Genomic DNA, 25,625 nt, shown 5'->3' with positions numbered 1-25,625 from the left:
GAAATTCTGCAGTGTTCTTCCTTAAAATTAAGCCAGATGTTTGGACCAAATGACGTAATGACTGTCAGCGTCTGAACAGTCTCTTAACGTCCCTTTAGTAGCTGCTGTCAGGCCTTCCGTCCTATTACCAGTTGTCGATGAGTTGAAGATGGTCTTTTAAGGGACGTTTAGCTTCAAACTCTCAGGAAAAATGGACAGTTGAACATTTTCAATCCAGCTGCCGAGAAGAATCATGAGATGTGAGCGAAAGCTCCGGAAGAACGACTACATGTCAACGATGAACCTTGAGTCTCCTCGATTCTCACTTGAATTTCCCCGGCTGGAGATTAATAAAGTCTTATCTTATCTTCTTTTCTGTAAATGTGTGGTGTACCATGTTGTCCCTTTAGGGGGCAGCAGCTCGTTCAGTCGCCTCTGGGTCTCAGTAGAAGAAGAAAGAGGAGGTTTGTGTTGGTGTAGAGAAGCACAGAGGTGATGAGAATGAAGTTTTTATTAAATACCTCCACGACTGATTCAAACGCGCAGTAAAGTACCTGCAAGTTTCCGCTTTGCATTAAATCATCGCTGGAGACCGGAGGCGGTGGACCGTGGGAAGCCAGAGATCCTCTGCGGGAGCAGATGTACCGTGGTCGGCCTCCGCCGATAGGAGGCTACCCGCCGCCTTTCGAGGGCCGAGGCCCGCCTCCGAGGCCTTACCCGGCTCCGGGCTACAGAGACGACAGAAACCGGCCCAGGCCTCCGTACCACACCGGCTACCACGACCATGCTCACCCGGACTCCTATCGCCGCTCCCCGCCGCGCAGGAGGTACCCTTCCCCCGGCTCAGGAAGTCACCGAGGCGGAGAGTACTGGGCCGGTGGGCTGCCGAAAGAGGTGAGTCTGTCCGGCTCGAAATAGGGTTTCGGTTCAGATGTGTATTTTTCCAAACAAACGATGGTTAGTTCGTGTTACTGCCTCTTGAGAGCGCACTGTGGTGGAAGTCAGGTAAACCGTTAGCCCCCAGAGTTTGTTTATTAGCACCTGTCAACCAAACTCCATTCAAAAACCTGTCAATTTACCACGGCCCTGCTGGTCTGCTGTGTTGTACACGCGAAGCCGAAACTTTGCGTATGATTTTTTAAATGTTCCTGATGGACACACCAAGGAAAGCGCCCGTAACTTCAATCCCTGAATGTTTTGCTGCATAAACTAATGACACGTTAGTCCCTCCGGGTGCTTTCACCAACATCCACCGCGCTAACTAACGGCAGCTAGCGGCGTGAAGCGACGGGAAAAGTCGGCGATTCGCTCTTACAGGTTGCTTCTTTGCCGAAGTCCGAATAGCCGATTCAATGAACAGCGTAATGTTTCTAAATGGTTGAAGTAATGTCAGTAACTTCATTTGTCGAGCTGAGTTTTAAAGCATTATTAAAGTGCCAGATTTCTGAATGGAGTTCGTCGGTGGTTCTCAGTGAGCCAGCCGGACAAACCACCAGTCATCAGGTGTTTTGGGCTTCAGGCAGCTGGAAACAACAATCAAGGACCACACCGCTGTGTTCGTTGTTCTCTAACACTTTACTACAGCTTCCAGACACTGTTCCATCATTACTGCTTCGTTGTGTTTTTACTCAATTCAAAGTGCTGTTCCTGTTCCGCTCCAGGCAGCCAATCAGCTCGCTCTATTCACATGAAGATCAGAGACCTGAAACTGCAGCCAGATGATCCATCACACTGAGCATCTGTCAGGATCATTTGTGTGTGAAGTGGACTTTGAATGTCCTGTTCGTGGAGTTGAGCGGTTGATCAAAGTGGTGTTCTGCAACATTCATTTCTTCTTAAAGAATAATAACAGACTGTGTGAAGCCGGGGGACTTCTGGACCTGGTTCACCTCTTCCCGTCTTGTGAAAGTTTGTCTCACAACGTGGACACGGCCGTGAGCTCAGTGGTGCTGGAGCAGGTGTGTTTAGCCAGCAGGTGATCAGGTGTGGACAGAGTAGAAGGCTGCTGTCTCAGGACGTCCAACGCCGCCTTTCATCGACGTGTCTTTCATTGGCGCGTGAAAGATTGTTGAATTGAATGTTTGTGGTATTTGTTGCAGAGGTCTTCGTCACCTCGCGGGTCAGTTCCCCTCGACCACAACCTGGTCATCACCGTCGGCAACGAGCTGACCGGACCGTCGGGACCGGCCCCCTCCTGGCACCATGACAGGTACTGATGAAAAGCCAAATATTAAATTGAAAAACACGAGTAAACTCCAACTTCTTCCTGTCCTCATTAGTGTTTATGACCCCTCACATTTGAAAGTGTTTTTGGGTTTTTATTTTGTTAGTAGAGATTATTACAGAGTGTTGGGGCCGCTGTTAAATGAGTGACTTTGAGAATAAAGTTGCATTATTTGAGAAAATGTTGTAATATAGTGATAAATAGTCGGTAAAATGAGACTCAGATGATCAATATGTTGATCAGCTCCTCTTCTCTCATCTGGATTTGGGCGTCTAGACCGTAAGAAGGTGATTTAGAGAGATTACACTCAATAAATAGTCGTAAGTTCTTTGATCAGAGGCACAAAATGTGTGGTCCAGTCCAGTTAAAACCGATGTCTCCTTGCAGAGAATACCCTCCTCGACCAGAGTACGAGCGGAGCCGGAGCCGGGGCCGGAGCCGCCCTCGCAGCCGGAGTCGAGACCGGAGTCGGGCCAAGAGTCGGGGACGGAGCAAGAGTCGGGCGAGGAGCAAGAGCAGGCCCCGCAGCCAGAGTCGCAGTCCGGACCGGAGCCGGGCCAAGAGCCGGGGACGTAGCAAGAGCCGCAGTCCGGACCGGAGCCGGGCCAAGAGCCGGGGCCGGAGCAAGAGCCGCAGTCTGGACCGGAGCCGGGCCAAGAGCCGGGGCCGGAGCAAGAGTCGCCACCACAGCAGGTCTAGGTCTAGGTCTAGGTCTAGATCCAGGTCCAGGTCCAGGTCCAGAGGACGGAGCCGGGGCCGGAGCTACGGCAAAGCGGCGAGCCGCGGCCGCAGTAAGAGCCGGCAGGTTAGTCGAAGCCGCAGTCGCAGCACAAGCAGCGGCTCGAGCTCAAGCGGCCGCAGCGGAGACGACGGCGACGCCAGATCCAGAAAGGAGTTCAAAGAGCTCGAGACGGCTCGACGCAGGAAGGAGCTGGAGGAGATGCTGAGTCTGCCGACGAAATCCATCCTGAAGAAACGCAACGACGCCGAGGACTCGCCGTCGCTCAGGGTAGGAAGCCGACTACCAAGCTATTTTATCAGCAGGTCACTGATGCCAACGTGGCAGAAAGGACTGAATGTAAAAACTCAGACAGAGAAGTCCGATCCAGACGGACAGACGCTCTTCAGTCCATCATTCTGATTGAGGACAGTGATTTGATTCAAGATTCCTTTATTGTCATTGAGCACGACATGTCAATCAAATTTGCATTGACGTGATGACGTCTGGGTTTCAGTTCTAAAACAAAGGAAGATCTAAGATGCTGCATGTTGACTGAACACGAGGCTTTCAGCCGACGGCTTTCATTCAGGATCAGTCTGTTAGTTATTTCCGCCATTAATAAGATCATAAATAAGTGACCAAAAAAAGAAAGAAACCTTATTCAGTTCAAAGTGACATAAAACAGAAACGCAGCGAATCCTCAGTCGGGTTTGGCCGATGGACGCCGCCATCGCCGATGGCTGACAGTCCTCGACCACCATAACGTAGAAGCTTTTGTGGTCAAACTGAATGATCTGTTTCTTCTCTGCCAAACACAAGCAGCTATAGAGGAAATAATAACAATATTCAGGTCTCCGTTCAGGATCAGTCTGTCATATTGAGTCACACTCGGCGCCATCAGCTCTGGGAAGTCCTGCAGTAACACTGATGAATTTCTTGTCGGTCGATACAGTTTCACGATGAGCGCTGATAATTCTGCTCGGAGCTCAAGATCAAGATATTTAGACGATTTAAATTCACTCGGGTCAAAGTCATTACACACAAACTGAGGAGAAAACATGGCGCCTCCTCCTCTCCTGGTCGGTCTGACCGACTGATAGAAAGCGTCATTTGGAGGACAAGCTTCGATCAGTGGTTTTTAGTTGAGACCAGTTCCAGCAGCAGTGCTGAAACTGGTCTCAACTAAAAAGATGATGAACCATGAAGGGTCTGTTAGCCAATGATGTGACAGTAAAGAGAGGTCATTGAGCTGCAGGGAGTCTTTGACAGGAGGGGGGAGTGACTTTGGCTGAACGCCGACAGATGTTATCTTTCAACATCAGGAGAGGATCTGTGGTCCAGAGGCGTCACTCTGCTCTGTCTCTGTGTTTCAGATCTCGGACTCTCCCGGAGCTCTGGAGGGCTCCAACATGTGCCGGGTGGCCGACCAGCTGCTGCTGGCCGTGAAGGGCATGGAGCCTCACAGGGTGGCCTCCGTGCTGTCGGAGCTGCGGTCCGACCCGCAGACGGCTCAACGCGCCGGCCTCGACGACGAGATCAAAGAGATCCTCAACCTGCTGGGAGGACAGGCGGCGGGGGCCAAGGCTCGAGAGAAATCCGAGGACGACATCGACGACGAAGAGAAGTTCCTGTACGGAGAGGCGGAGGATCCCAAACCTCCGCCGGCGTCCGAGCCGCTCCGACACCACGGGCTGGATCTGTACGGAGAGGTGACGGAGGAGGCGCTGTATGGCGACTACCCCTCGCAGCAAGCCGTCGTCGCGCAGACGTACGGCCTCCCACCGGGAGCCTCTCCTCAAGTTCAGGCCCCTCCCGCCGCGGGGGAGTTGGACGCGAGGTACGCGAGCCGGCCCGTCATCAGCTCCGACCAGAACATCACGATCCAGGTGTCGAACCCCGCTTACCCGCCGGGGACGGAGCCGTTGGAGGAGGGCGAGCGTCAGGCACTGGAGGAGTACGAGAAGATCCAGGACCTGCTGAAGACCATCGGCCTGGACTTGGGCGTGGCCGAGATCAGCGAGATGGCGGCCAGGACCAAAGAGCGTCTCCACGGTAACAAGCCTCCCCCGAAGACGCCCGCGCGCCGCGGGCGTTACTCCTCCGGTAGCTCGGACGGCAGTCGCCACAGCCGGGGCTGCAGGAGGCGGAGCCGCAGCAGCAGCAGCAGCAGCGGCGGCGGCAGCAGCAGCAGGAGTCGCAGCTGGAGCAGCGACGACGGCCGCAGGAAAAGCTCTGCCCCCCCCCTGTCTCACAACGACAGAGACGTTAAAGAGACGAAGGCCGAGCGGAGCGCCGCAGCGCCGCAGAGAAACCCAGACCCCAAGACCGTCCCCCTTCACCCCAGGGTGCCCGTACCCACCTACCCCCCCTCACAGATCCACGGCATGATGCCCCCTAGCTTCCCCCCGCCGGGTTACGGCCAGTACGCAAACTACCTTCCCTACGTGCACCAGCAGTGGCCGCCCATGTACCCGCCCCCCAACATGACTCTGCCCCCCCAGACCGTCCCCGACGAGTACCCCCCCACTCCGCCCTACAAACAGCCCTACGACAGAGCTGCCCCCGTGCCGGGGGCCAAAGGTCAGTCTGATCAGGGTGATGGATTAGAGAAGGGAAAAGTCAGCAGCCATGACAGGAGAGTGTCTGAGGAGCAGAACAACGAGAGCCAGAAACAAAAGGTTTCACTTCATTTATCACATTCAGTCATCAATTCAACACCTGAGACATACCTGAGTGAACCACTCAGCTGTAGACCGGCAGCCCCTGACAACGACTGCAGGTGAGACGGGAGTGCTCAGGTGAGCCGAAGCTGACCGTTGGCTTGTTTTTGTTCAGGTTCTGGAAGAGAGAGAGAAGCTGAAGCAGGACAGAGAGATCAGGATGAAGAAGAAGGAATATCTGATGAAGGAGCTGGAGAGACTCAGGAAGCAACAAGGTGAGTTCACACAGAGGCGCCACGCCGCTCACCTGCCTTCGCCCGCTCACATTTACAGGCGGGACAACTTCCTGCCCGTGGCAGACGCAGAGCTGCTCCGTCAGAGTCGGTCCTGCAGACGTCACGTCGTCAGGATAGAAACTGGTACGAATGTTGTCTCAGAATGAAGCGAGGTCAAACCTCAGAGCGCCTCTGTGCAGAGTGTCACTGTCTTCTAACATCACATGATCCTCTGCTGATCCTCAGAGGGTCAGTTCACAAAGACAGAAAACCAGAAACTACAAGAGCAGTTAAAAGCAGTGCGAGCAGTGCGCCTACACACAGTACCCGCAGCCAGAGTACTTCAGCAGGTACTGCAGTACTGTCTGAATTGGAATGACAGAGTTGTGATCGGGACCATCGACTATAACTGCAAACACCAAATAATATAAAATACGACACTCAGTGTTTGTGTTACAGTAGAAATACAAAAGAGTATATGATGTAATCAGACAGTGTAACATGTTAACATTATGTAGCATTAGCAGTCGGGGATATCCAACATAAGGTGAAATGTAGGAATAAAACTTCACGTGTAGTATAGCACAGCGGTGTAGTGTACAATAGAAAGATGTAGTGTGAGTGTCGTGTCATATATAATAAAGAACACCTGTGTTTGCTGTTTACAGATCAGTTCAGCATATGAACACATCAGACATGATGATCTTGTGTAGAGGCCAGTGAAAACAACAAAACATGAGTATTTCTCCACGTGTACTCGGATACTCAGTCTCATCCAGTACTTTATACCAGAAAGTATTTCATTTCTTACAAGTGTCCATACCTCAAGTGGACCTGAACTACTTCAGTATCCAGCCTTGACTTTAACATGCAGCCCCTAGTGTCTGGAATGCGTACTACACTTTAACCAAATCAAATTAGTGGCTCCTACAACAGGGAACACCTGTGGCCTGACACGAAGGCTGTTATGGAGGTGAGAGGGGTTCTGTGTGGAGCGGCTGACTGCTCTGCAGGTGCTGGACTGGACTGTAGGGGGCGACGCCCTGTTGTTGTGGTACTCACACCTGAAGGCAGGCATCGTGTGTTGTTGCGGCGGACTCCGGACCCACCACGTGACTTTTACATTTGAAACACAGAGTGCAGCTTTTTGCAGAGCGTCATCCACAGAAGCTGCTGCAGCATCGACTCGGACGCAGATTAAAGCTCGAGTTTGTACATGCTGACGGTTGGTGAAGGTGGACACACGTGCTTTAGTACGGAGGCCACGCTGAGACCTTAATGAGGCTGTGGTGACATGGTGGCAAATGTTATTCTGCTTCTGTTGTTTCTCTGCATGTCGGTTGTGTTTGCAGGCGAGCTCCTGAGGAAGAAGCGGCGGGAGAAGGGCGGCCACAAAGACCCTCTGCTGCAGGAGATCAGCCACCTGCAGGAGGAGGTCATGACTCAGATCTCCAACCTGCGTAAAGAGCACGAGGCCGCCGAGAAGAAACGCAACGAGATCGACAAGGTGGCGCTCATCCTGGGCCTGAGCCCGTCCGACCGGCCCCGCGGGACCGGCAAGCCGGCCGAGGACGGGGAGGGCGAACCGCCGCCGGAGAAGAAGAGACGCGAGCCGGAGAGGAGTCCCGAGGGCCGGCGGGCAACCGGCAGCTCCACGATAAAGGTACAAACACCTGCAGAGGAGGTAAAACAGGAAGGACCACTGAAAGTTGTAAATGGTAGCTAGGGCTCATGACTGAGATTTTCTACTGGACTAAAATCTGTCCTGAATTTCTCAGGAACATGTTTGTGGGGGTTGTGAACATCAGTAAGTTAAAGGGGTCACAGTTGTCAGATATGAGTTATGATGAAAACAGCAGATTAAAAAGCTAAATATGAAAGTTCTCAAGTGTCCTGGAACAGCTGAGGAACTTCTTCCTGGATTCGAGCTTGTTTGTGTGCAGATGAGTCGGCTCCTTTTCTGTCGCACCTGAACTGCTTTTCTTTCATCAGGTTTGTTAGTTTGTGGTTTTGGTTTGTAGTTTTCTCTGCCTCGTCGGCTCAGGATCGACTCGAACGGGTTGCGGCGCCAGCGTTCGCCCGAACGCTCGACGTGAGCGTAGCTTCAGCTCTTCTCTCTGACAGGAGGGTGCGTGTCGTCGGGTTTTACGTTTCCGTGATTCGGTCGGACTGAAACCGAGACGCCGAAGTCGTACCGATTCCGTCCGATCCGTCTTTTAATGTGAAACGTCTGTGCAGGAAGTGTCGAGACCCGTTGACTGTAGCTTAACAGCGATTGGAGAAACAAAACCAGGAAGTGGAAGCGGACTGGATTTGAGAAGCTCAAGCGTCACGTTGTCGATCGTTCAGTCTGTCGATGTTTCTCTTCTTTTTACTGAACTTCTTACAGAAGGCTTCCTCACTTTGATCTCAATCACAACCACCTGACCTCTGAGCGACGGCTGCTTTTATCTGCAACAGAACGCAGAGTTTGTCGGACGTTAAGTGTTTGAAATATGATAAACGACACGGGACAGGATCGTCTGACCCCGCGCTCTGAACTTGAACACAGATAGCTCAGTAATTAGATCGTCAGGGCAGTCTCGTTTTTTATGTGACGGCTTCGGTAATAACGACCGTAATGAAGTTCCTAAACTGATGAATTTCAACCTTTTTCAATATGAACGGTAACCTCGCGGGTTTGTTAAGAGACGGAACGTACGTTTGTTTCTTTTCTGTGACTCTGATCGAAGCGAATTACAAGTGAACGTCTTCGAGGCTGGAATTTAACGAAGGTAAGAAACTTCACTTTTCAGATTTTGTGGAGCCAAGTTTTAAAGATGGAGCTCAAAATTTTTGTCTGAGGAAATCGGTTTGACTACAGCCGGTCATGTTGACTCTCCTCCATCTTGGTTTCTTAGCAGACCTCAGCGGCGGCGGCGGCGGCGAGAGCGTCCCCCGACAAGCCGCCCGTCAGCGCCCCGACCGCGCCGCCGGAGCCGTTTGAATACTACGACGCTGGAAATCACTGGTGCAAAAACTGTAACGTCACCTCTGGCTCCATGTTTGATTTTTTCACGCACTTGCACAGCAAAACACATCGAAAGGTTTGTGACAGTTTTTCTGTTCGAGACCAGTTTTCAGAAATATCTTTGTCCATATTTGTCAGCTGTTCAACACAATATCTTCCTTTTCATGTTTTCATTTTGGCTTTGGACGCTTTGATATTCATGCCTGGATGGTCCTTTGTTTATTGGTTCCTTTCCACTAGATTGTCTTTTTCTTTTCACAGACTCTGGACCCGTACGAACGGCCCTATGCGTCCACTCCCACCAAAACCGCCAAGAGCGCGGCGTCAGAGGAGAGGCTGACGAAACCCGCCAAAGGTACTCACAATCATAATTCCGCTAAAAAGTCGTCACAATGCTTCTATTTTTCCCACGATCCTGGTGTCCGAGTCCCTGAATGTTGTTAGCCGTCTTCTGCTTCCAGGTTGGATCTGTGTGGATCTCTGCTGCAGTTTCTCTGACTCTTAATGAAAACAGTACTAATGAAGTGACAAAGACTCGTGGAACCACAGAGGAGACTCCTGTCCACAACTCTGATGTCGATTCGTTTGCTTTTCATGTCTCGTCGTCAAATGAAGGCTGCTGTAAAATGTAACGTACTGCAGTGACCTTTGGAAAAGTGTTTGAGCTTCTCAGTACAGGTGTGTCAGCCTGCTCGTTAGCCTAAAACGTGTCCCTGTTCTGCTACGTTTCCTGTAGTGACCCTGGTGTCGCAGAGCAGTTTGCACTTTTCCATCGGTTACTGCTCTGAAATAAGACCACTGAACTGTACACCATCTATTCTTCCAATATTTCATCTTCAAATGTTCCCTCTTTAACCCTCTGCTGTCCTGACAGGCGCTGGAAATGGAGACGTCCATCAGGTAAACATGATTGGCAGTTCGTTTTGTGCCCACGTGTTGGTTTAAAATGCGTTGCGTGTGTTTTGCTGCAGGTTCAGAGTTCTTGCTGCCCGTCAGAGGATTCTTCTGCCTGCTGTGTGAAGAGTTTTATGGAGACGCCATTTGTGCAGAAGAGCACGTCACCACACACGCTCACAATGAGAAATACAAGGTATTTACCTGTGAATACCTGCAAATGAAATGCAACACAGCCGTCAACACCATGAATAACTCAGGACGTGTGAGTTGTCCAAACTTAAACAAGATCATGACTTTTAAAGAGGGCCAATCATTAATTTAAAGGCAAATCAACACTTTGAAATCTTTCCATGAAGGTTTATAGAAATCAGAAAGCGTTTATCACCAACACCTTCTTCAACGAACAATATTTACAGGTTTGAAGCTGATGATCACAGTAACGCCCAGCAGAGCTCCATGACTCTGCTCAGAACGGAAACTTGTTTGGATCACGGTTTTAAATTGAAAATATATGAAACTGAAGTCCAGTCGTGAAGGAGACCGTGTTCCACTGTTATGAATGATTCACCTCCAAAGTCCTGTTTGTGGACTCAAACAGTCCATCCCTGAAATAAAACCACGTCGTCTGGCTCATGGATGATTCCACAAATATGCCACAGTTGTGAAATGACTTCTGCTCAACACTGATATCAACACACATGAAAGCAGCTCGATCCTAAATAGATGTCAAATCATTCCGTTGGATCTGGGTTCTAGTTGAAATTCAGAGTATTTTGTACATGTGAATGTTCCAATTAGAACCACATACAGTATGTTTCAGTTCTTCTGCCTCGTTTGATGTTCTGGTTACAAGATTGGAAGCATTTTAATGTCAGACGAAGGTTTTTCATGTATTTCATCACTCTCTGTCTGTTTTAATGTCTCCCTCACCAGAAACAAATGTACGAGAATCCCTTGTATGAACAGAGGAGGAACCTGGACCGCCAGGTAGGACTGGCCTCAGAGACAAGCGGCAAGAAACGCAAACACGAGGACGATGAGAACGGAAACAAAGACAAGGAAGAAAAGTCCAAACACAAAAAGGAGAAAAAAGACAAAGAGAAAAAAAAGGAAGAGGATGATGCTGTCCAGAATGAAGGGAAGTCTAAAGTAAAAAAGGAGGAGGAGGAGAAGCTGAAGCAGGATTTTAAAGATGTCAGAAGCCTGAATGAGGAGAGACCTTCTTACAGCAAGAAAGAGGAGGATGAAAAGTATAAATACAGCAAGAAGGATGACAAATACCGGTACAGCAGAGAGGAAGAGGAGAGGGGTAAATACAGCACGAGGGGCGAGGATGACAGATTCAAATACAGTCGAGAAGAAGAGCATCGGTACCGGTATCGCAAGGATGAAGATGACAGACCTGATGACGGTCCCAAATATGGGCCGAGAGAAGACGAGGACAAATATAGAAACGGTAAATCCTCAGATTTCAGGTCCAAATATGACAGAGAGCGAGCTGAAGGGAAAGCTAAGGCGGACAAGGAAGCCGGCAAGAGGCTTGAGCCGGGTAAACCGGTCGGGAAATCAGAGGTCAGCAAGCCCGAACCTCCGCCAAAGCCCTACGACCCACCCAAAATCCTCTGTGGGCCCAGTCCAGCCATGAGGGCAAAGCTCCGCAAGCAGAGCCTGGAAACCGGCAAACCGGCGCCGGTGGCCGTGGCAGCTTCTTTTGGAAAGTTCACGTGGAAAAAGAAAGAGAACGTTCTGGCAAAGGAGGCACAGAAAGTCGCCGCAGAGTTCATCAAAGATGACGAAGCAGCTGTGAAGCAGAATCCAGTCTCGGCGGAGGACTCTTTTGCAAAGTCTATGGCCGTTGCTAAGGAGATCGCCCAGAAGCTGGCGGGCCAGCAGAACACACCTCCTCCGTGGGTGTCTAATCGGGGAAGGATCCGCCCAAACCTTCCTGCACCCGCTGCAGTCCTAAGGAAAACGGCCATGACGGGTAAACCTGCACCTCTGAATACCTTCCTCTCCATCAGACCCCAGAACGCCAGTTTACAAGGGCCCCCTCCAAAAGATGGACTGGTTTTCCCGGGACCTCTCACCAAGGCTCTAAATGCTCAGAATGCACTGCTGGAAGCTCAACCTGAGCCACCGATTGGTAAACCTGGGCCATTCAAAGCTGTACCTGCACTGGAGGTTGCTAGACCAGAGCCAGTTGAGGCTAACCCTTTGTTGCGGGTGTCAAGACCTGCACCTTTTGTGGTGGAATCTGCGCCACCGGTTCCTAAATCTGCACCAATCAAGGCAAAACCTGCGCTATCTGAGGTTCAACCTTCACCACGTGAGGCTACACCTGCACCGTCTGAAGCTACACATGCTCCATGCATGGCTAGACCTGCACAACCAACAATGATAAAAATAGTGTCTGACGTGGCAGCTCCCGGTGTGCCGGAAAGTGAGCAAACTCGTACAGTGTTTGTCAAGCCTCCACCTTTAGTGACCATGGGGGACGGAGCTCAGAAGTCAGACAAAGTTAAGAGTAACCTGGCTGCAGCCAAAGCCCAGGACTTGTTCGATATCTTCTACCGCAGCGTTGGCCAATCAGGTGTCTGCTCCATTGCCAAACCAGCAACTGATGCTCTTGCTAGCAGAAACAGCACCAATAAAAGTCAGCTTCCTACCCCGCAAGCGCAGAAACCCCAACCTCAGTGTCAGATTCTTACTCCATCCCAACCAGCCGTGGTCTGTACATCCCCACACTCAGTCTCAAACATTTTGCCAAGTCCCCAGATCCAGCCAGAATCAGACATTCAGATTGCATCAGTTTGGTCTTTAGAGTCTACCCCAGCTCCAACACGTGATGTGGCTCCATCCGAAACAACTTCACAAACAACCCAACCAAAGCTGAATCCACCAGCCCAGTCTGAAGCACAGAGCACACCCCAAAACCAGAGGTCAACTCCTCAATCTGAATCTCAAATAACCCCTCAAACTGAGCCTGCTGAGCTGAACCCAACACCTCAAACTCAGTCACAGTCCAAACTGTCTCCACAAATCCAATCAGAGCTGCAATCTGAACCTCAACAAGATGAGGACGCAGAGCCCTCGCTCCATCCAGAGACACATCCTGACACAGCTCGAGAACCTGGATGTAAACCAGGCCCCAAAACTAGAGGCAAAACGACTCCAACAAAAAGAACTCCTCCTGCCCCTCTACCTGTCCGACAAACCAGATCCCAAACCAGATACCAGACCCGGCAGCAGCAGAACCATTCCGAGCCAGGGCCTGAGCTGGCTTCAGGAGATTCTGACTCGGCGGCTTCAGATCCAAGTGGGCTGGACAGATCACATCCCGTCTCTGGGTTGCATCCGGTGGAGGGGGCAACCGGCGAGGGGGACCCTCAGTTGATGATCACCACCTCTGAAACCCCGGACCTACCCTCTGCATTGACCTCTCTGGACTTTGAGTCAGATCTTAACTTTTTGTAGGAGCTGAGTGGACTGTGTGACAGGAGTCTGGGCAGGGGTTTCCTTCAAACTGCTTGTGTGTTCAGTTTGTTGAGAAGGTCAGAAGCCAGGCGCTCAGGCGCTGACGGACTCAAGACTTTTAAAACACTGACCTTCATCTGTTAAAACACTGACCTTCATCTGTTTAAAGGACCAGTTTGATGTTTAGTGAAACCATCTTGTTCTCTGTCCTCTCCAGAGTCTGATGTTTATGATGGTTGTCAGTTTCATTCCTGTGCGTCCAGTGCAGAGATGTGTCCAGGACGTCTCGAGCCCTGTTTGGCACACAGTCTTACACTTTTATTGAAAATGTGATTTACTGAAAGTGTTGCCTTCAGTTCCTGCCTTATTGTCGTAGACCTCCATCGGGAAGCAGATGATATTTAGAAACACCTGAAAGACACGAAGGACATTCTTGTCCTCAGACATAGAGCTCGTTAGTCGAGACCAGTCAGTCGATTTGAGTCTGCACACGGGATGTGATCACAGGAAGAGAAATGTAAAACAGTTATAAGCTGCTTTCTGTGGCCAAAAGATCTGGGTCTGTTTTTCATGGTTTGTGTTAGGCCGCTTCCCCGAGGGGTCGTAGGATCATGTGTAACTCTATTTTTGATGTTCCTCTGACCTCTAACGAATTAAAGGATAATGTTTCTCCTCTGGCCTCTAAAATGACTAAAATGATCTTTTTTTGGTTGTGACCCACAGACGTGTGGAACCGTTACCTCATTTTAAAGAGTCCGAAGTAAAAAGGCTTAGAATTTAAAAAAAAAAGGAGGAAGTCACATGTTCAGCTGTCACGTCTGGAGGCAATGCCGCGCTGTCCACATACTTTTGGTCATGTAGTGTATATGAGACTCTACAGACAATCGTTGTTAGTAGGATCAGTTCATTGGGTTTTGACATCCACCTTCCCGGCTGACAGAAGAAGCTCCTGAAGTGTCAAACTGTTCCTTTAAAGATCACAGTTCTGTCTTTGTCACATGTTCACGGATAAAATCTCTCCTGGATCTTTCAGCAAACGCTGTTCTTTCTCCTCCTGCAGGTGAAGGACTGGACACCATATGTTGTTTTCCTTGTTTTCTATTCAGGTTCAGACCACAGGTCAGTTTATTTTTCCTCTTCAAACGATGACGAGCTGTTTCTCACAGCTCAGCCGGTCCAATCAGAGTCGCAGCTCGGACCAAAAACAGCCGAGTGACTTTGGAAGCTGCGGTTACATGGAGATTTCCGTAATGTGAAATGTTGTCATGTTTTCTCAAATGTGTTTTGGTAGCTAGGAATTATCTTAGCAACTATGGCTGCTTTGTGGGTCATCTTTGATCAGGATATGTTCCTCAGCTCCTGCGTAAATCACATTTCAAGGACCTTTTTTCACCTGACAGTGTAAAAATCAGACACTTCTTGTCTCAAAACAATAAAGAAAAACTAGACCACATATTTGTTGCTTCTCGGCTGGATTATTGCTCTTATTGTTATTGCTCTCAGGCTGCCTCAATAATTCACTCAATACTCTCCATCTGATCGAGAACACTGCAGCACATTCTGAGAAACACAAGGTAAAGAGATTCTGTTCCTCTCATATTCGCCTCTGCACTGGCTCCTACTCAGCCCTAAACAGTCAGACACCATCATAAAGAGCTCACAGCACCCTGTTACCCCACTAGAACACTCTGCTCCTAGAAGTCAGGTTTATTTGTGGTTCAAAAAGTCTCCAAAACAGAACTGAAGCCAGAACCTTCAGTTATCAAGCTCCTCTCCTCTGGAACCAACTTCCAGTCTCAGTCCAGGAGGCAGACGCCCTCTTTGGATTTAAAGAAGGCTTACAGTTAGGGCTGGCTCAGGCTTGACTTGGACCAGCCCCTAGTTATGCTGCTGTAGGTTTAGACTTCCCATGATGCACTGAGCTCCTGTCCCGCTGTACACATTCATGTTCTATTAAAGGATGTTACTGACTTGGCTTCTACCCTGGAGTCTTTGGGTGGATCTCATTTCTCAAAATTGTCGTTTCCTCGCTCCTCGATCCTCGCTCGAACCGGAAGTACTTCTGGTCCGCCATATTGCCGGCCGTCCCAAAGCGCAAATTGCGGCTCTGAGGTGCGAGGATCGAGGAGCGATGAGGGCCCTCGGAGGAGCTATGAGCGAGGATACATCAGTGCATCCTACCCGGAAGTCTGTCAACTGAACGGTATGAAGACTCCGCCCCCACAGCTGGCACGTTTGAACGAGGTGGAGGAGAAAGTGCGCTAGTGTAAATATCCTGCAGTGAATGGCTGTAATTCAGATGAGCCAAACAACGCTACATTCTCCAAAGAGCGATAATACAAGAACATGAGGATCCGTCATGTTTCAATCACGTAAGAGATGATGTATAGTGAGCAGGGACCATAGGAACCTGCTCACTATTATCCCGCTTTGAACTCTGCTCACTACTAAAGCATTCAATATAAAGTGACACAAAATAGTGATTAAAACATATTTATTGATTTAAAATGAGTCCACTCTCGTCTGTCACCGCTCTCACTGCGCAGCGGCTCTGAAAGCAAAACACTTACGTTGCGTAACAACCACCTCTCACTGTGCGCAGGCCGGCAGGCAGGAAAACTTATTTCTTTACAGATATTCAGAGAAATCATGTCAAATGTGGAGAAGAGACGGAATATCCCAGACCTGAGAGAGACGTAGCTGGAGACAGAGTTTGGTTTACCGCTGTTATTTCTACTGATGGATAAAAGTCCCGCAGCAGCTGATTTCTGTTCAGCGTCAGACATTAAAACATCTGTCTCCAGTTTTGTCTCCACCCAGCAGTCTTTAATCTACAACCTGTTCTAACACTAACACATCGGCCTGTCGTCAGTCGTTCTGTGTGTTATCTGAGTGAAATAATGTGTTTCATGGTTTGTAGGTTTGTCTTCACTGACAGATCTGGAGTCTGTCTCATTGAACAGGACAGAAGACACAGCGAGGCTGATAAAGTTCAGGTCAGAAAATGACACCTGTTCACCTGGAAGAGGCGTCCAGCCAAGAATGAACTCATTAATTCTCATGTGTGTTAATAAAAGTGTTTCATATTTATTTGCTAGTGCTGGAGACTTTTTAACAATGTAAATATAAGTATAAAATGTAAATATATTGAGGGCGGGGGGCGGTGGGGGTGTGAATATAACGATAACTGCAGCAGCTCCAGCTGTGTCGCGTCATCAGAAACAGACGTCGCTTCACATGACGCTTCAGAGGAAAGGACGTCTCAATTCTCATAAAACATGTTTCCTCGTTTCTTCTCTCCTTGCGTGGTTTCCATGCGTCCTCTCATGCACCCCCGGTGGGAGGGACTAAGACGCAAGGAAAAGACGCAAGTGAAGGAAACGAGGATGCAATTTTGAGAAATGGGATCCACCCTCTGTGCTTCTCGTCTTGCAGGTTCACATGGATCATCGCGGCGTCTGGATTGTGGATCGTGGTTGCCGTGGCCCTGCTTGACTGCTTCTGTTATTCTATTGCTCATATTTCTATTATTATAATCTGCATATTATTTATTAGTGTGTGTGTATGTATAATCTATTATACTGCTGCGTATTCATATACAGCATACATTGTGATAGCTTTATGTTTATTATGACGGTTATTATTATTGAGGTTTCTTGCTGTTCATCACAAACCTCAGACCTGAGTCCTCTGTGGGTCTGAGTCCTCTGTAGGTTTAAGTCCTCTGTGGGTCTGAGTCTTCTGTGGGTCTGAGTCTTCTGTGGGTTTAAGTCCTCTGTGGGTCTGAGTCTTCTGTAGGTCTGAGTCCTCTGTGGGTCTGAGTCTTCTGTGGGTCTGAGTCCTCTGTGGGTTTGAGTCCTCTGTGGGTCTGAATCCTCTGTGGTTTGTTCATGTTCACATTAATTCTGTGTCAAAGAACAATGAGGAAACTTTTCACTGCCTTTTATTCTGTGAGCAGAGAACCAGAAATATCAGCCAGGTTTCTTTTTATTAATGAAGAAACATTTTCCACAGAGGAAAAGTCACACCTGTAGGACTCCTCTCACCTGTAAGACTCTCATTCTCAGTTTATCCGGCTCTCAGCAGCCAGATTGTGGCTCACATCCATTTTTAATTGTCTTACCTGTGAGGCCGTCGACGGTCTTTTTCCAGTTCATCTTACTGAACTTAGAGGACCGGGGGGGGTTCCGGATCGTCACCTGCAGTGTGACACTCACTCACCTTAAACTCACCTTTGCAGCCTGGCCTCTCCTGTCTTCATCACATCACTTTCATCTTTCCTCTAGAAACTGTTTACTGTATTTTTATGCTCTTCATCTGTTTTAAAAACAAGTTTCTTCGTTCAGGGACGTTTATCTTCCTCACATTAGATCAGTTATTTCCTCTGAATTTCACCTGCTCACTTTTTCTTTATGTTTGACTGATTGATCTGAACTGAACTGTCTGTTTGGGGGGGGGGGGGGGGGGGGGGGGGTGTCCTCCTGTTCCTTACTGTTCTGCTTTAATCTGGAGAACACTTTCTTTGATCTGCTGTATCATGTTTTCATTCCCTCAGCCCCTCAGAGTCTTTATATCCAGTCTAACGTGATCCTACAGTAGCCCAGAGCAGACAAACCGAACATCGAGCACCACTAGCTGCCCCGAAATCCTTCAAACTGGAGCTTTAATCTAAAAAAGCTTTATTGAAAGTAAGATGAACTGAGAACAGCTGCGTCTCCTGTCAGGACGTCCACTGCAGCTTTTAATGTTATTATCTATGCTGCCATTACTTTTAGATCATCAGTGTCGCACGATGTTCGTACACTATCTGCTGTTAATGTTAATACATCACACACAGAAATATCATATGTATATACTCTGCCATGTGTACTTCACATACCGATAAATCTATTAGAGCTGTCATTACTGTGATTTCTGTCCATCCACAAACTTTTCTCTCTCTCTCTGGCCCTGATCCTGGTTCTGCTCGAGGTTTGTCCTCGCCGCTGTCTCCAGGTGTTTGCTCCTGAGGGGACTGTTGGTCTCTGTAGATGAAGAGTTGGGTCTGTACCTACCTTATTTAAATGAGAAAATAAACGATTTAAATGTAAAGATCTCTGGATCAGTTTAATGAGTCACTTCTCATCAACAACATGTAGAACCTGTAAACGTGCAGCGTCAGCAGTCAAACCCGTCTCATGAACTGGACCGAGGACACGAAGGACTAAAATAAAGAGTTTTATTGGAGCATGAAGCCGAGTCGTCCTGCAGCGGAACAGAAACATCATTTTATTTAGTTTGCTGACTGAAGTCGCTCGATTTCAGCAAAGAACCCAGAAAGAACGTTACAGAACATCGACAATATGAATATAGGATCTCTGAAAATGACAGCGGAGCCAGGAGCTTCAGACTTCCTCGACCTCCGCGGAGAACAAAAGCAACGCGGCGTCCTAACGGCGTCCGTTTTACAGACAGGAAACGGAGCCGGTGGCAATTCGCTCAGCAAATGACAACGGCGAGACGCTCGGCGGTCGATCGGTTATTGCAGTGATACTTGAGGCTGATGTCAGCGGGTTCTGCTCGGGTTAAACCCATCAAATCTCTTCAGATGCATAGAAACACCCGACGCTACAAACATGTAAAAAAAAAAGTGAGTAAATCTAACTGAACAGTGACACAGGAAGTGATGTTTTCGTCACTTCCTGTTTTCTTTCATCTCAACTGAAGGCAGCCTCCATCATCAACAGAAACAAGGCAGAAGGTGTGACGACAGAAACGAAGACGTTTAACGCTGAACGAACAGCCTCCGGGCGACTCGTCCCTTTGTTCTGGGTTCAAAAAGCAGCAGAAACAAACACAAACATAAACGAACAGACTTCCTCCAGAAAACGTCGTCCATCGCCGCGACGACGAGCGAAACCAAAACCTCCGAGATCCAGGAGCAGGGCGGAGCCGAGGAGGTCCGGAACGGAAGAGACGCCGGGCCACGGCGAGGACGGAAGAGTTCTGAGACGAAAGATTCAAACTGCAGCTTCGGCCCAGTATCAAACTGGTCTCGCACCAACTCTAACTGGTGTCAGACTGCTTTCAGATTGGTTTCTTTTTTACTGGTCTGAACTTGATACTGGTTCCAGACTGGTTTAAGACTCTTTGTTTTCACACTTGGTTGGAACTGGTTTCAGACCAGTTTTCTCCTTGTTTCTAATTGTTTGGACCAGTTTGAGACTGGTTTTGTACTGGTTTCAGAGTCAAAAACACAAAAAGAGTCTCGAATCGTGACTTTCACGTCAAAACTCAGAACTGATGATTTATTTTCATCATTTAAGGCAAAACTAAGAAACGTTAAACTCAGAACTCTTCCTCCCTTCACATGACCCTCGTCTTCTTCCCTGAAAACAGGAAGTAAAATACAGGAAGTGGAAAAGCGAGTGCAGCTGTGTTTGCAGGGTGGGGTTCAGGTGAAGGAGGACGCCCCCCCAATCGTGTCCCGTCCTTCCTGACGTTCTCGGGTGGCGTCGGATGGTCGTGAGGAGGGGGCGGGGCCGTGGCATGCCCATCTCGTCCTCTCTCTCTTCCCTCAGCTTCTTCCGTCCGCTTCAGTCGAAGGGGTTGAAGTCCCTCTCCAGGTTCTCGGACTCGTCGTCGTCGGAAAAGAAGTCGTCCTCATCTATGTCGTCCTCGTCGTAGTCCTCGCGCCACTCGGGGACGTACTCTTCGTCGTACTCGTCGTCCTCGTCCTCCGGCTCCTCGCCGCCCTCCTCGCCCGTGTTGTTGTTGTTGTCCGAGTCTCCGGAGTCCGACGCCCGTTCCAACTTGGACCTGAGAGCGAAACGAGAGTTCAGACGTGGTTTTCACTTCTTCTTCTGGTTTTTAACTCCTGCTCCAAAGATTAACAGAAGAAATCTGTTTCTGAATCTACGTCATGAAGAAACGTTTCATTTGTCTCTCTCTCTCCTGATCATCTCTGATTGGCTGAATTAACCAGCGTTGCTGATGATTGTTGGACAGAAGGTTGTTTTGTTTCTGTCAGTTTCACTGATGTGTCACGATGTTAAATTACTGTTTCTGTGAATGGAGTCTGGTGAGAGCTGATGTCCCAGCTGTCTCTGGTTAGAGGAGCTTCCTCTTTAATAAAAAGGTCCTTTCGTAATGTTGCAGACACTTCAGGGTAACAATCTGAGTCCGTCAACAAACACATCATGAAAAGACTCAAAGTACAAATACCTCCGACTTCTACTTTACTACTTGAGTAAATGTAATGGATTACTTTCCCCCGCGGGCTGCAGAGTCCAAACGATCCTCAGACAGATTCAGCAGCACGAGTTCATTCACAGAAAGTTCTACTCACACTTTGTTGGCGTCGGTGTGGTTGGACAGGTCGGAGGCCTGCGTGGATTCTGGTTCCTGGCTGCTCTTGGACTGATAACCGACCCTGAAGTCCTGTTTTGGACGGAAACACAGGAAACAGGACAGTAAGATACTGGAAGTAATGAAAGTAAATGTACACATTCAGAGTTTCAACCATTTCCGATTTGCTGCAAAGACACAAAAAAAAGTTGAGACGGTTCACTAAAAACCGGCAGGGGGCTCAGACTGATCCCAGAGCCTGAACTGGTTAAAACTGTTTGTTTGAACCGGATGACTCGATGAACTGGAGGACATCCAGTCTGGACCGGCAGCGACAGTCCAGGAAGGTCCTCGGAGGTCTGAGAGCGTCTTCAGTTCATGACGGACGTTTCTAACCGTCTGTTCACGCCGACTCATCAGCCAGAAAATATTAAAACAGGATTCAGGTCAAGTTTAAGACTAACAACAGTTTGTTTTAGACTGGATTCACACTGGATTCAATCAGACCAACTGTAAACTCATTTAAGAGTTTTAACTGGTTTCAGGCTGATAAACTGGTCTTAAACTGATTCTAGACGACTGGAAGAATCTGGCTGAACTGGTTTCAGACTAATATTATGAAACCTTTTAAAATAAATGTGAACTGGTTTTGAACCAGACTGTCTGGTTTTATACTGGTTTCAGCCTGTAGGGGGTCTCACCTGGGTGGAGTGCTGCAGTATGGCCAACAGGCGCTCCTGGATGCGTCGGATCAGCTCCAGTCCAGTGTTGAGGTGCTCTGGTTTCAGCAGCCGGACACATGAGGCCAAATCAGTGCACTGCAGCAGAGTCTCCTCTGAGGACGAGGACCAGTCAACAGTGTCAGACCAGTTCAGACCAGTTCAGACTGCAGACACTGATCATCCTTATTACTGAGTTCAGTCTTTCTGTTCTTACGTCTCATAAACGTATACTAACGACAACGCGAGTCTCACCGAGCAGGATCTGCAGGGCGTTGGTGTGCAGGTCCAGGGCCTCCGTCTGCTGCTCCATCACATCCATCTTCTCCGTCTCCTGGTTGTAGTAGCTGTAGACGCAGGAGTAGGCCAGCACCTGCAGACCGAGGGCAGGGCACAGTAATCAGTTCCTGACAGAATCTCAGCTGGATCACAGCCTCTGATGATGATGATGATGATGATACCTTACGAGCCTGAGCGAGGACTTTGCAGGCGTCGATGACAAAGGTCAAAGACTTCATCTGCAGAGCTTCATTAATGGACGACACTTTGTTCTCCAGATTTATGGCGAAATCCTGCATCAGAAACAAGAGTCAGGGTCGTGAGCAACACGTTAGCTCTGCAGGCTAACCGCTCAGAACACGGACACACTGGACAGGTGTGGTACCTTGGCCTGGTGGTGGAAGGTGCATCTCTCATTATAATCCTGGAACTTCTTTTCCTGCCGCGCTGCTTTGCTCACCTGCGACGACAACACGAGCAGAGACGGCTGTTAAACTCAGAACTGACCGTCCATCTCAGATCTATTTATTCTCGCTGGCTTTCGTTCATTAACACTGAACTCGTTTTCTCAGTTTCTCATTAAATCAAATCAGTAAAAACATCAAAATACTGAAGCAAAGATCCAGCAGCCGTTTGATCACATTCAGTCTCTACGTTGTGAGAGAAGCTCAGACAGACGGGACCGGGGACAGACAGGAGGACAGGCAGCTCAGCACATGATGGCGACGCTCGCCCGGGTGAAGACGTGAGAAACGCAGTAACGTAAAGAAGAAGTACACAGAATGCAGAAGTACACAGTAGTACAGCGTGTGTGATATTCTGTTAAATGTTTACATGAACTTAATTATCACAGACGGACTGTGTTCTGGGCTCTGATTGGACGGATTCATGTGCTGGCTGTGATCATGTGACAGTGTGTAAACCAACCATGGCGGAGCAGTTGTAGTAATCTTTGTGTGTCGGTTTCCATGGTTTCAGACACCGCCAGCAGAAACCGTGGTTACACTTGGCGCAGGTCATACTGAGGACAGAGAAACCTTCATCATCATCATCATCAGCGTTTATCATCGACAGGTGTTATAATATCGGCGACGTCGCCGGCAGGTGCGACGCCGCGCTCACGTACTGCAGGCAGCCCTCGTTCTTCTCGATCTGAGCCTGGCAGCTGGGGCAGCGTTTGGAGATGAGCTTGGCCAGATGTTTGCTCTGAGCCTCCATGCTCATCCCTTCATAATATCCTCCGTCGTCCATCCACTGAGACATGTGGCTGCAGCTGGACGGGTAGTGGGCCTGCAGGCGAGACGGACACCAGCAAATTAGCATCAGCAAACCAAAACCGCGAGACCGCAGTCCAGAAACGGAACCGCAAAACCATGAGGAGAACCATGAAGAAGAGTGTGTGTGTGTGTGTGTGTGTGTGTGTGTGTGTGTGTGTGTGTGTGCGTGTGGTGACCTCTGACCTCAGGGAAGTTGCAGCTGAAGCAGGAGGACCAGCAGCACTTGGAGCAGGTCCCCATGCTGCCCATGTTCTCCTTACAGAGGATCTGATCGCAGCCCTGGGGGTTGGTGCACCAGGTCAGGTTGGAGCAGCACTCCACGTAGCCTCTGAGCAAGGCGTTCTCATACTGACAGAGAGGAAGAGGAGGGAGAGGACCTTCACACACACACGTCAAACCCACCACCAGCCACAGACTGAAGGTTCAGAGCTGGGCCAACAGAAAACCATCACACCTGCAGGAAACTCGTCAAATCAATGAAGAGAAGAAGAAACGCTGATCCAAACACTTCCTGTTTCAGTTAACACATAAAGAGTGAAGCATGAGGTCAGGCTGCCGTGGTAACAGAGGAGCGTTACCTTGGCGATGGTGTCCTTGTCGGTGAGGATGTTGAGGAAGAACAGCGAGGTGGGCTGAGCCTGGCAATCTGTGATTGGACAGTTACAGTTCATCACCAGGTTTTGTTCGATCCTCGCCGTCAGGTACTCCTGCCAGCACGACTGCACGACAAACACAGAAAAACATCAGAACGCGACGGCGGCCGGAACCCGATCGCTTCTACGTCTGAGCCTGTGAGAGTCTGACCCGGCAGCAGTAGTGCATGCAGCTCAGCGAGGAGACCGGCTCCGTGGCGGCGGCGCGGGGACCCAGGCAGACGGGGCAGGTGGAGGCGGGGCTCGGCGGCGGCTGAGGGTTTCGGAACGTGAGCCCGGCAGCCATGATGAGGGCGTCTGGGTCGTCGGTGTATCGCTGCACCAGCAGGTCCACGTTCCACTTACAGTGAACCAGAAGGTGTTCGGCCCGGTCCAGGTCCAGACTCAGAGTCCCGGACACCTGAGGGAGCAGAGAAGGGCAAGATCACCTGTCGGCTACCTGAATGCACCTGAGGCAGACACAGGTGACGACTAAAGACGAGGACTCTGTGCTGGTTTCAGTATCTCTGTGGTTGCTCTGAGCCTCTGTGGTGGTTTCAGTATCTCTGTGGTGGTTTTGTGTGTCTTTACGGTGGTTTTGTGTCTCTTGTGTCTCTCTGTGGTGGTTTTGAGCCTGATTATGGTGGTTTCAGTATCTCTGTGGTGGTTTTGTGTGTCTTTACGGTGGTTTTGTGTCTCTCTGTGGTGGTTTTGACAGAACAACCTGATGTCAGTGCTGCCAAAGTGATTCAATAATCTGAGACCTTGAAGATATCTGTGAAACATCTGAAAGGAAAGTTCTTCTCTGTGAGTCACTCAAACAAACTTTATTGACAGAACAGTCTGACCTGTTGGACGGTCCTCTGCATCAGCTGACGGACTTCCTCCTGCGTCATCGTGCGACCCATCGAGAACAGAACCGCGTCCAGAACGCCGTCCTCGCAATGCCGCGGCGCCGACATCAGACTGCAACACACACACAGAGATGTTCTCAGAGAGCTGCAGGTGATACCGCCGTGATGTCAGCAGGAACCTGGTCTCTGACAGTCTGAATTCTGTTTTCACTGCTCTGGACTGACATGAAGCCTGTTATTACTCACAGCTGTTCTGTTCTTTTAATGTTGAAGGTAAAATAAAACTCAGCTTAATGTGGAGCTGGATTAAAGTACACTAGAGTACACCAAGTACTGGGAATGATATTAATCCTGGTGAAAGAGGTGAAGTGACTGGTAAAACGTATAACAGACAGATCGATGACAGGTAAAAACAAAACAGGTGAGTCTCTCTGTGCTGGTTTTGAGTCTCTCTGTGCTGGTTTTGAGTCTCTCTGCGGTGGTTTAGAGTCTCTCTGTGCTGGTTTAGAGTCTTTGTGGTGGTTTTGAGTCTCTCTGTGCTGGTTTTGAGTCTCTTTGTGGTGGTTTTGAGTCTCTCTGTGCTGGTTTTGAGTCTCTCTGTGCTGGTTTTGAGTCTCTCTGTGGTGGTTTTGAGTCTCTCTGTGCTGGTTTTGAGTCTCTTTGTGCTGGTTTTGAGTCTCTTTGTGGTGGTTTTGAGTCTCTCTGTGCTGGTTTTGAGTCTTTGTGGTGGTTTTGAGTCTCTCTGTGCTGGTTTAGTCTTTGTGGTGGTTTTGAGTCTCTCTGTGCTGGTTTTGAGTCTTTGTGGTGGTTTTGAGTCTCTTTGTGCTGGTTTAGAGTCTTTGTGGTGGTTTTGAGTCTCTCTGTGCTGGTTTAGAGTCTTTGTGCTGGTTTTGAGTCTCTCTGTGCTGGTTTTGAGTCTCTTTGTGCTGGTTTAGAGTCTTTGTGGTGGTTTTGAGTCTCTTTGTGGTGGTTTTGAGTCTCTTTGTGGTGGTTTTGAGTCTCTTTGTGCTGGTTTAGAGTCTTTGTGGTGGTTTTGAGTCTCTCTGTGCTGGTTTAGAGTCTTTGTGCTGGTTTTGAGTCTCTCTGTGCTGGTTTTGAGTCTCTTTGTGCTGGTTTAGAGTCTTTGTGGAGGTTTTGAGTCTCTTTGTGGTGGTTTTGAGTCTCTTTGTGGTGGTTTAGAGTCTTTGTGGTGGTTTTGAGTCTCTCTGTGGTGGTTTTGAGTCTCTCTGTGCTGGTTTTGAGTCTCTGTGCTGGTTTTGAGTCTCTTTGTGCTGGTTTTGAGTCTTTGTGGTGGTTTT

General features: G+C 49.2%; 2 protein-coding genes across 5 annotated transcripts in view; one reads left to right on the top strand and one right to left on the bottom strand.

Annotated features, from left to right (window-relative positions):
- Window positions 1-435: 435 nt before the first annotated feature.
- LOC121613503 (zinc finger protein 318-like) lies at window positions 436-15,162 on the top strand. Of its 2 annotated transcripts, none has more exons than XM_041946904.1 (10): window positions 436-873; window positions 2,079-2,188; window positions 2,591-3,212; window positions 4,298-5,602; window positions 5,760-5,859; window positions 7,212-7,522; window positions 8,763-8,945; window positions 9,131-9,224; window positions 9,841-9,959; window positions 10,700-15,162. In XM_041946904.1, exons 1-10 carry the CDS (start codon window positions 619-621, stop codon window positions 13,238-13,240), a joined length of 5,640 nt encoding a protein of 1,879 aa, XP_041802838.1. In that variant the 5' UTR covers window positions 436-618; the 3' UTR covers window positions 13,241-15,162. The 2 variants fall into 2 exon arrangements, with proteins under 2 accessions (XP_041802838.1, XP_041802837.1); XM_041946903.1 differs by having other exon boundaries at window positions 8,760-8,945; window positions 10,700-15,161.
- Window positions 15,163-18,444: 3,282 nt separating this feature from the next.
- The window catches only part of LOC121613499 (cullin-9), a 38,100-nt gene continuing 30,919 nt past the window's right edge, over window positions 18,445-25,625 (bottom strand). For all 3 annotated transcript variants that reach the window (XM_041946891.1, XM_041946892.1, XM_041946893.1), the window contains 12 exons: window positions 24,322-24,439; window positions 23,646-23,894; window positions 23,420-23,560; window positions 23,025-23,189; window positions 22,691-22,854; window positions 22,492-22,585; window positions 21,950-22,024; window positions 21,747-21,857; window positions 21,541-21,658; window positions 21,268-21,401; window positions 20,568-20,659; window positions 18,445-20,038 (listed from right to left, as the gene is read on the bottom strand). In XM_041946891.1, coding sequence (XP_041802825.1) covers window positions 19,816-20,038; window positions 20,568-20,659; window positions 21,268-21,401; window positions 21,541-21,658; window positions 21,747-21,857; window positions 21,950-22,024; window positions 22,492-22,585; window positions 22,691-22,854; window positions 23,025-23,189; window positions 23,420-23,560; window positions 23,646-23,894; window positions 24,322-24,439 — 1,684 coding nt within the window. In that variant the 3' untranslated portion in view covers window positions 18,445-19,815. The remainder of the gene's footprint in view (window positions 20,039-20,567; window positions 20,660-21,267; window positions 21,402-21,540; window positions 21,659-21,746; window positions 21,858-21,949; window positions 22,025-22,491; window positions 22,586-22,690; window positions 22,855-23,024; window positions 23,190-23,419; window positions 23,561-23,645; window positions 23,895-24,321; window positions 24,440-25,625) is intronic.

This window comes from Chelmon rostratus, chromosome 11, assembly GCF_017976325.1.
Source record: "Chelmon rostratus isolate fCheRos1 chromosome 11, fCheRos1.pri, whole genome shotgun sequence".
Lineage (NCBI taxonomy): Eukaryota > Metazoa > Chordata > Actinopteri > Chaetodontiformes > Chaetodontidae > Chelmon > Chelmon rostratus.
The sequence above is the reverse complement of the archived record's forward strand: the minus strand, read 5'-3'. Positions and strand labels throughout refer to the sequence as shown.

Bases quoted from the DNA above. Each gene is read 5' to 3' on its own strand.
- LOC121613503 (XM_041946903.1), top strand. From the start codon at position 619: ATGTACCGTGGTCGGCCTCCGCCGATAGGAGGCTACCCGCCGCCTTTC. The intron at 3,213-4,297 runs GTAGGAAGCCGA...TCTGTGTTTCAG, and splicing joins AGGACTCGCCGTCGCTCAGG to ATCTCGGACTCTCCCGGAGC. The intron at 8,946-9,130 runs GTTTGTGACAGT...TTCTTTTCACAG, and splicing joins ACAGCAAAACACATCGAAAG to ACTCTGGACCCGTACGAACG.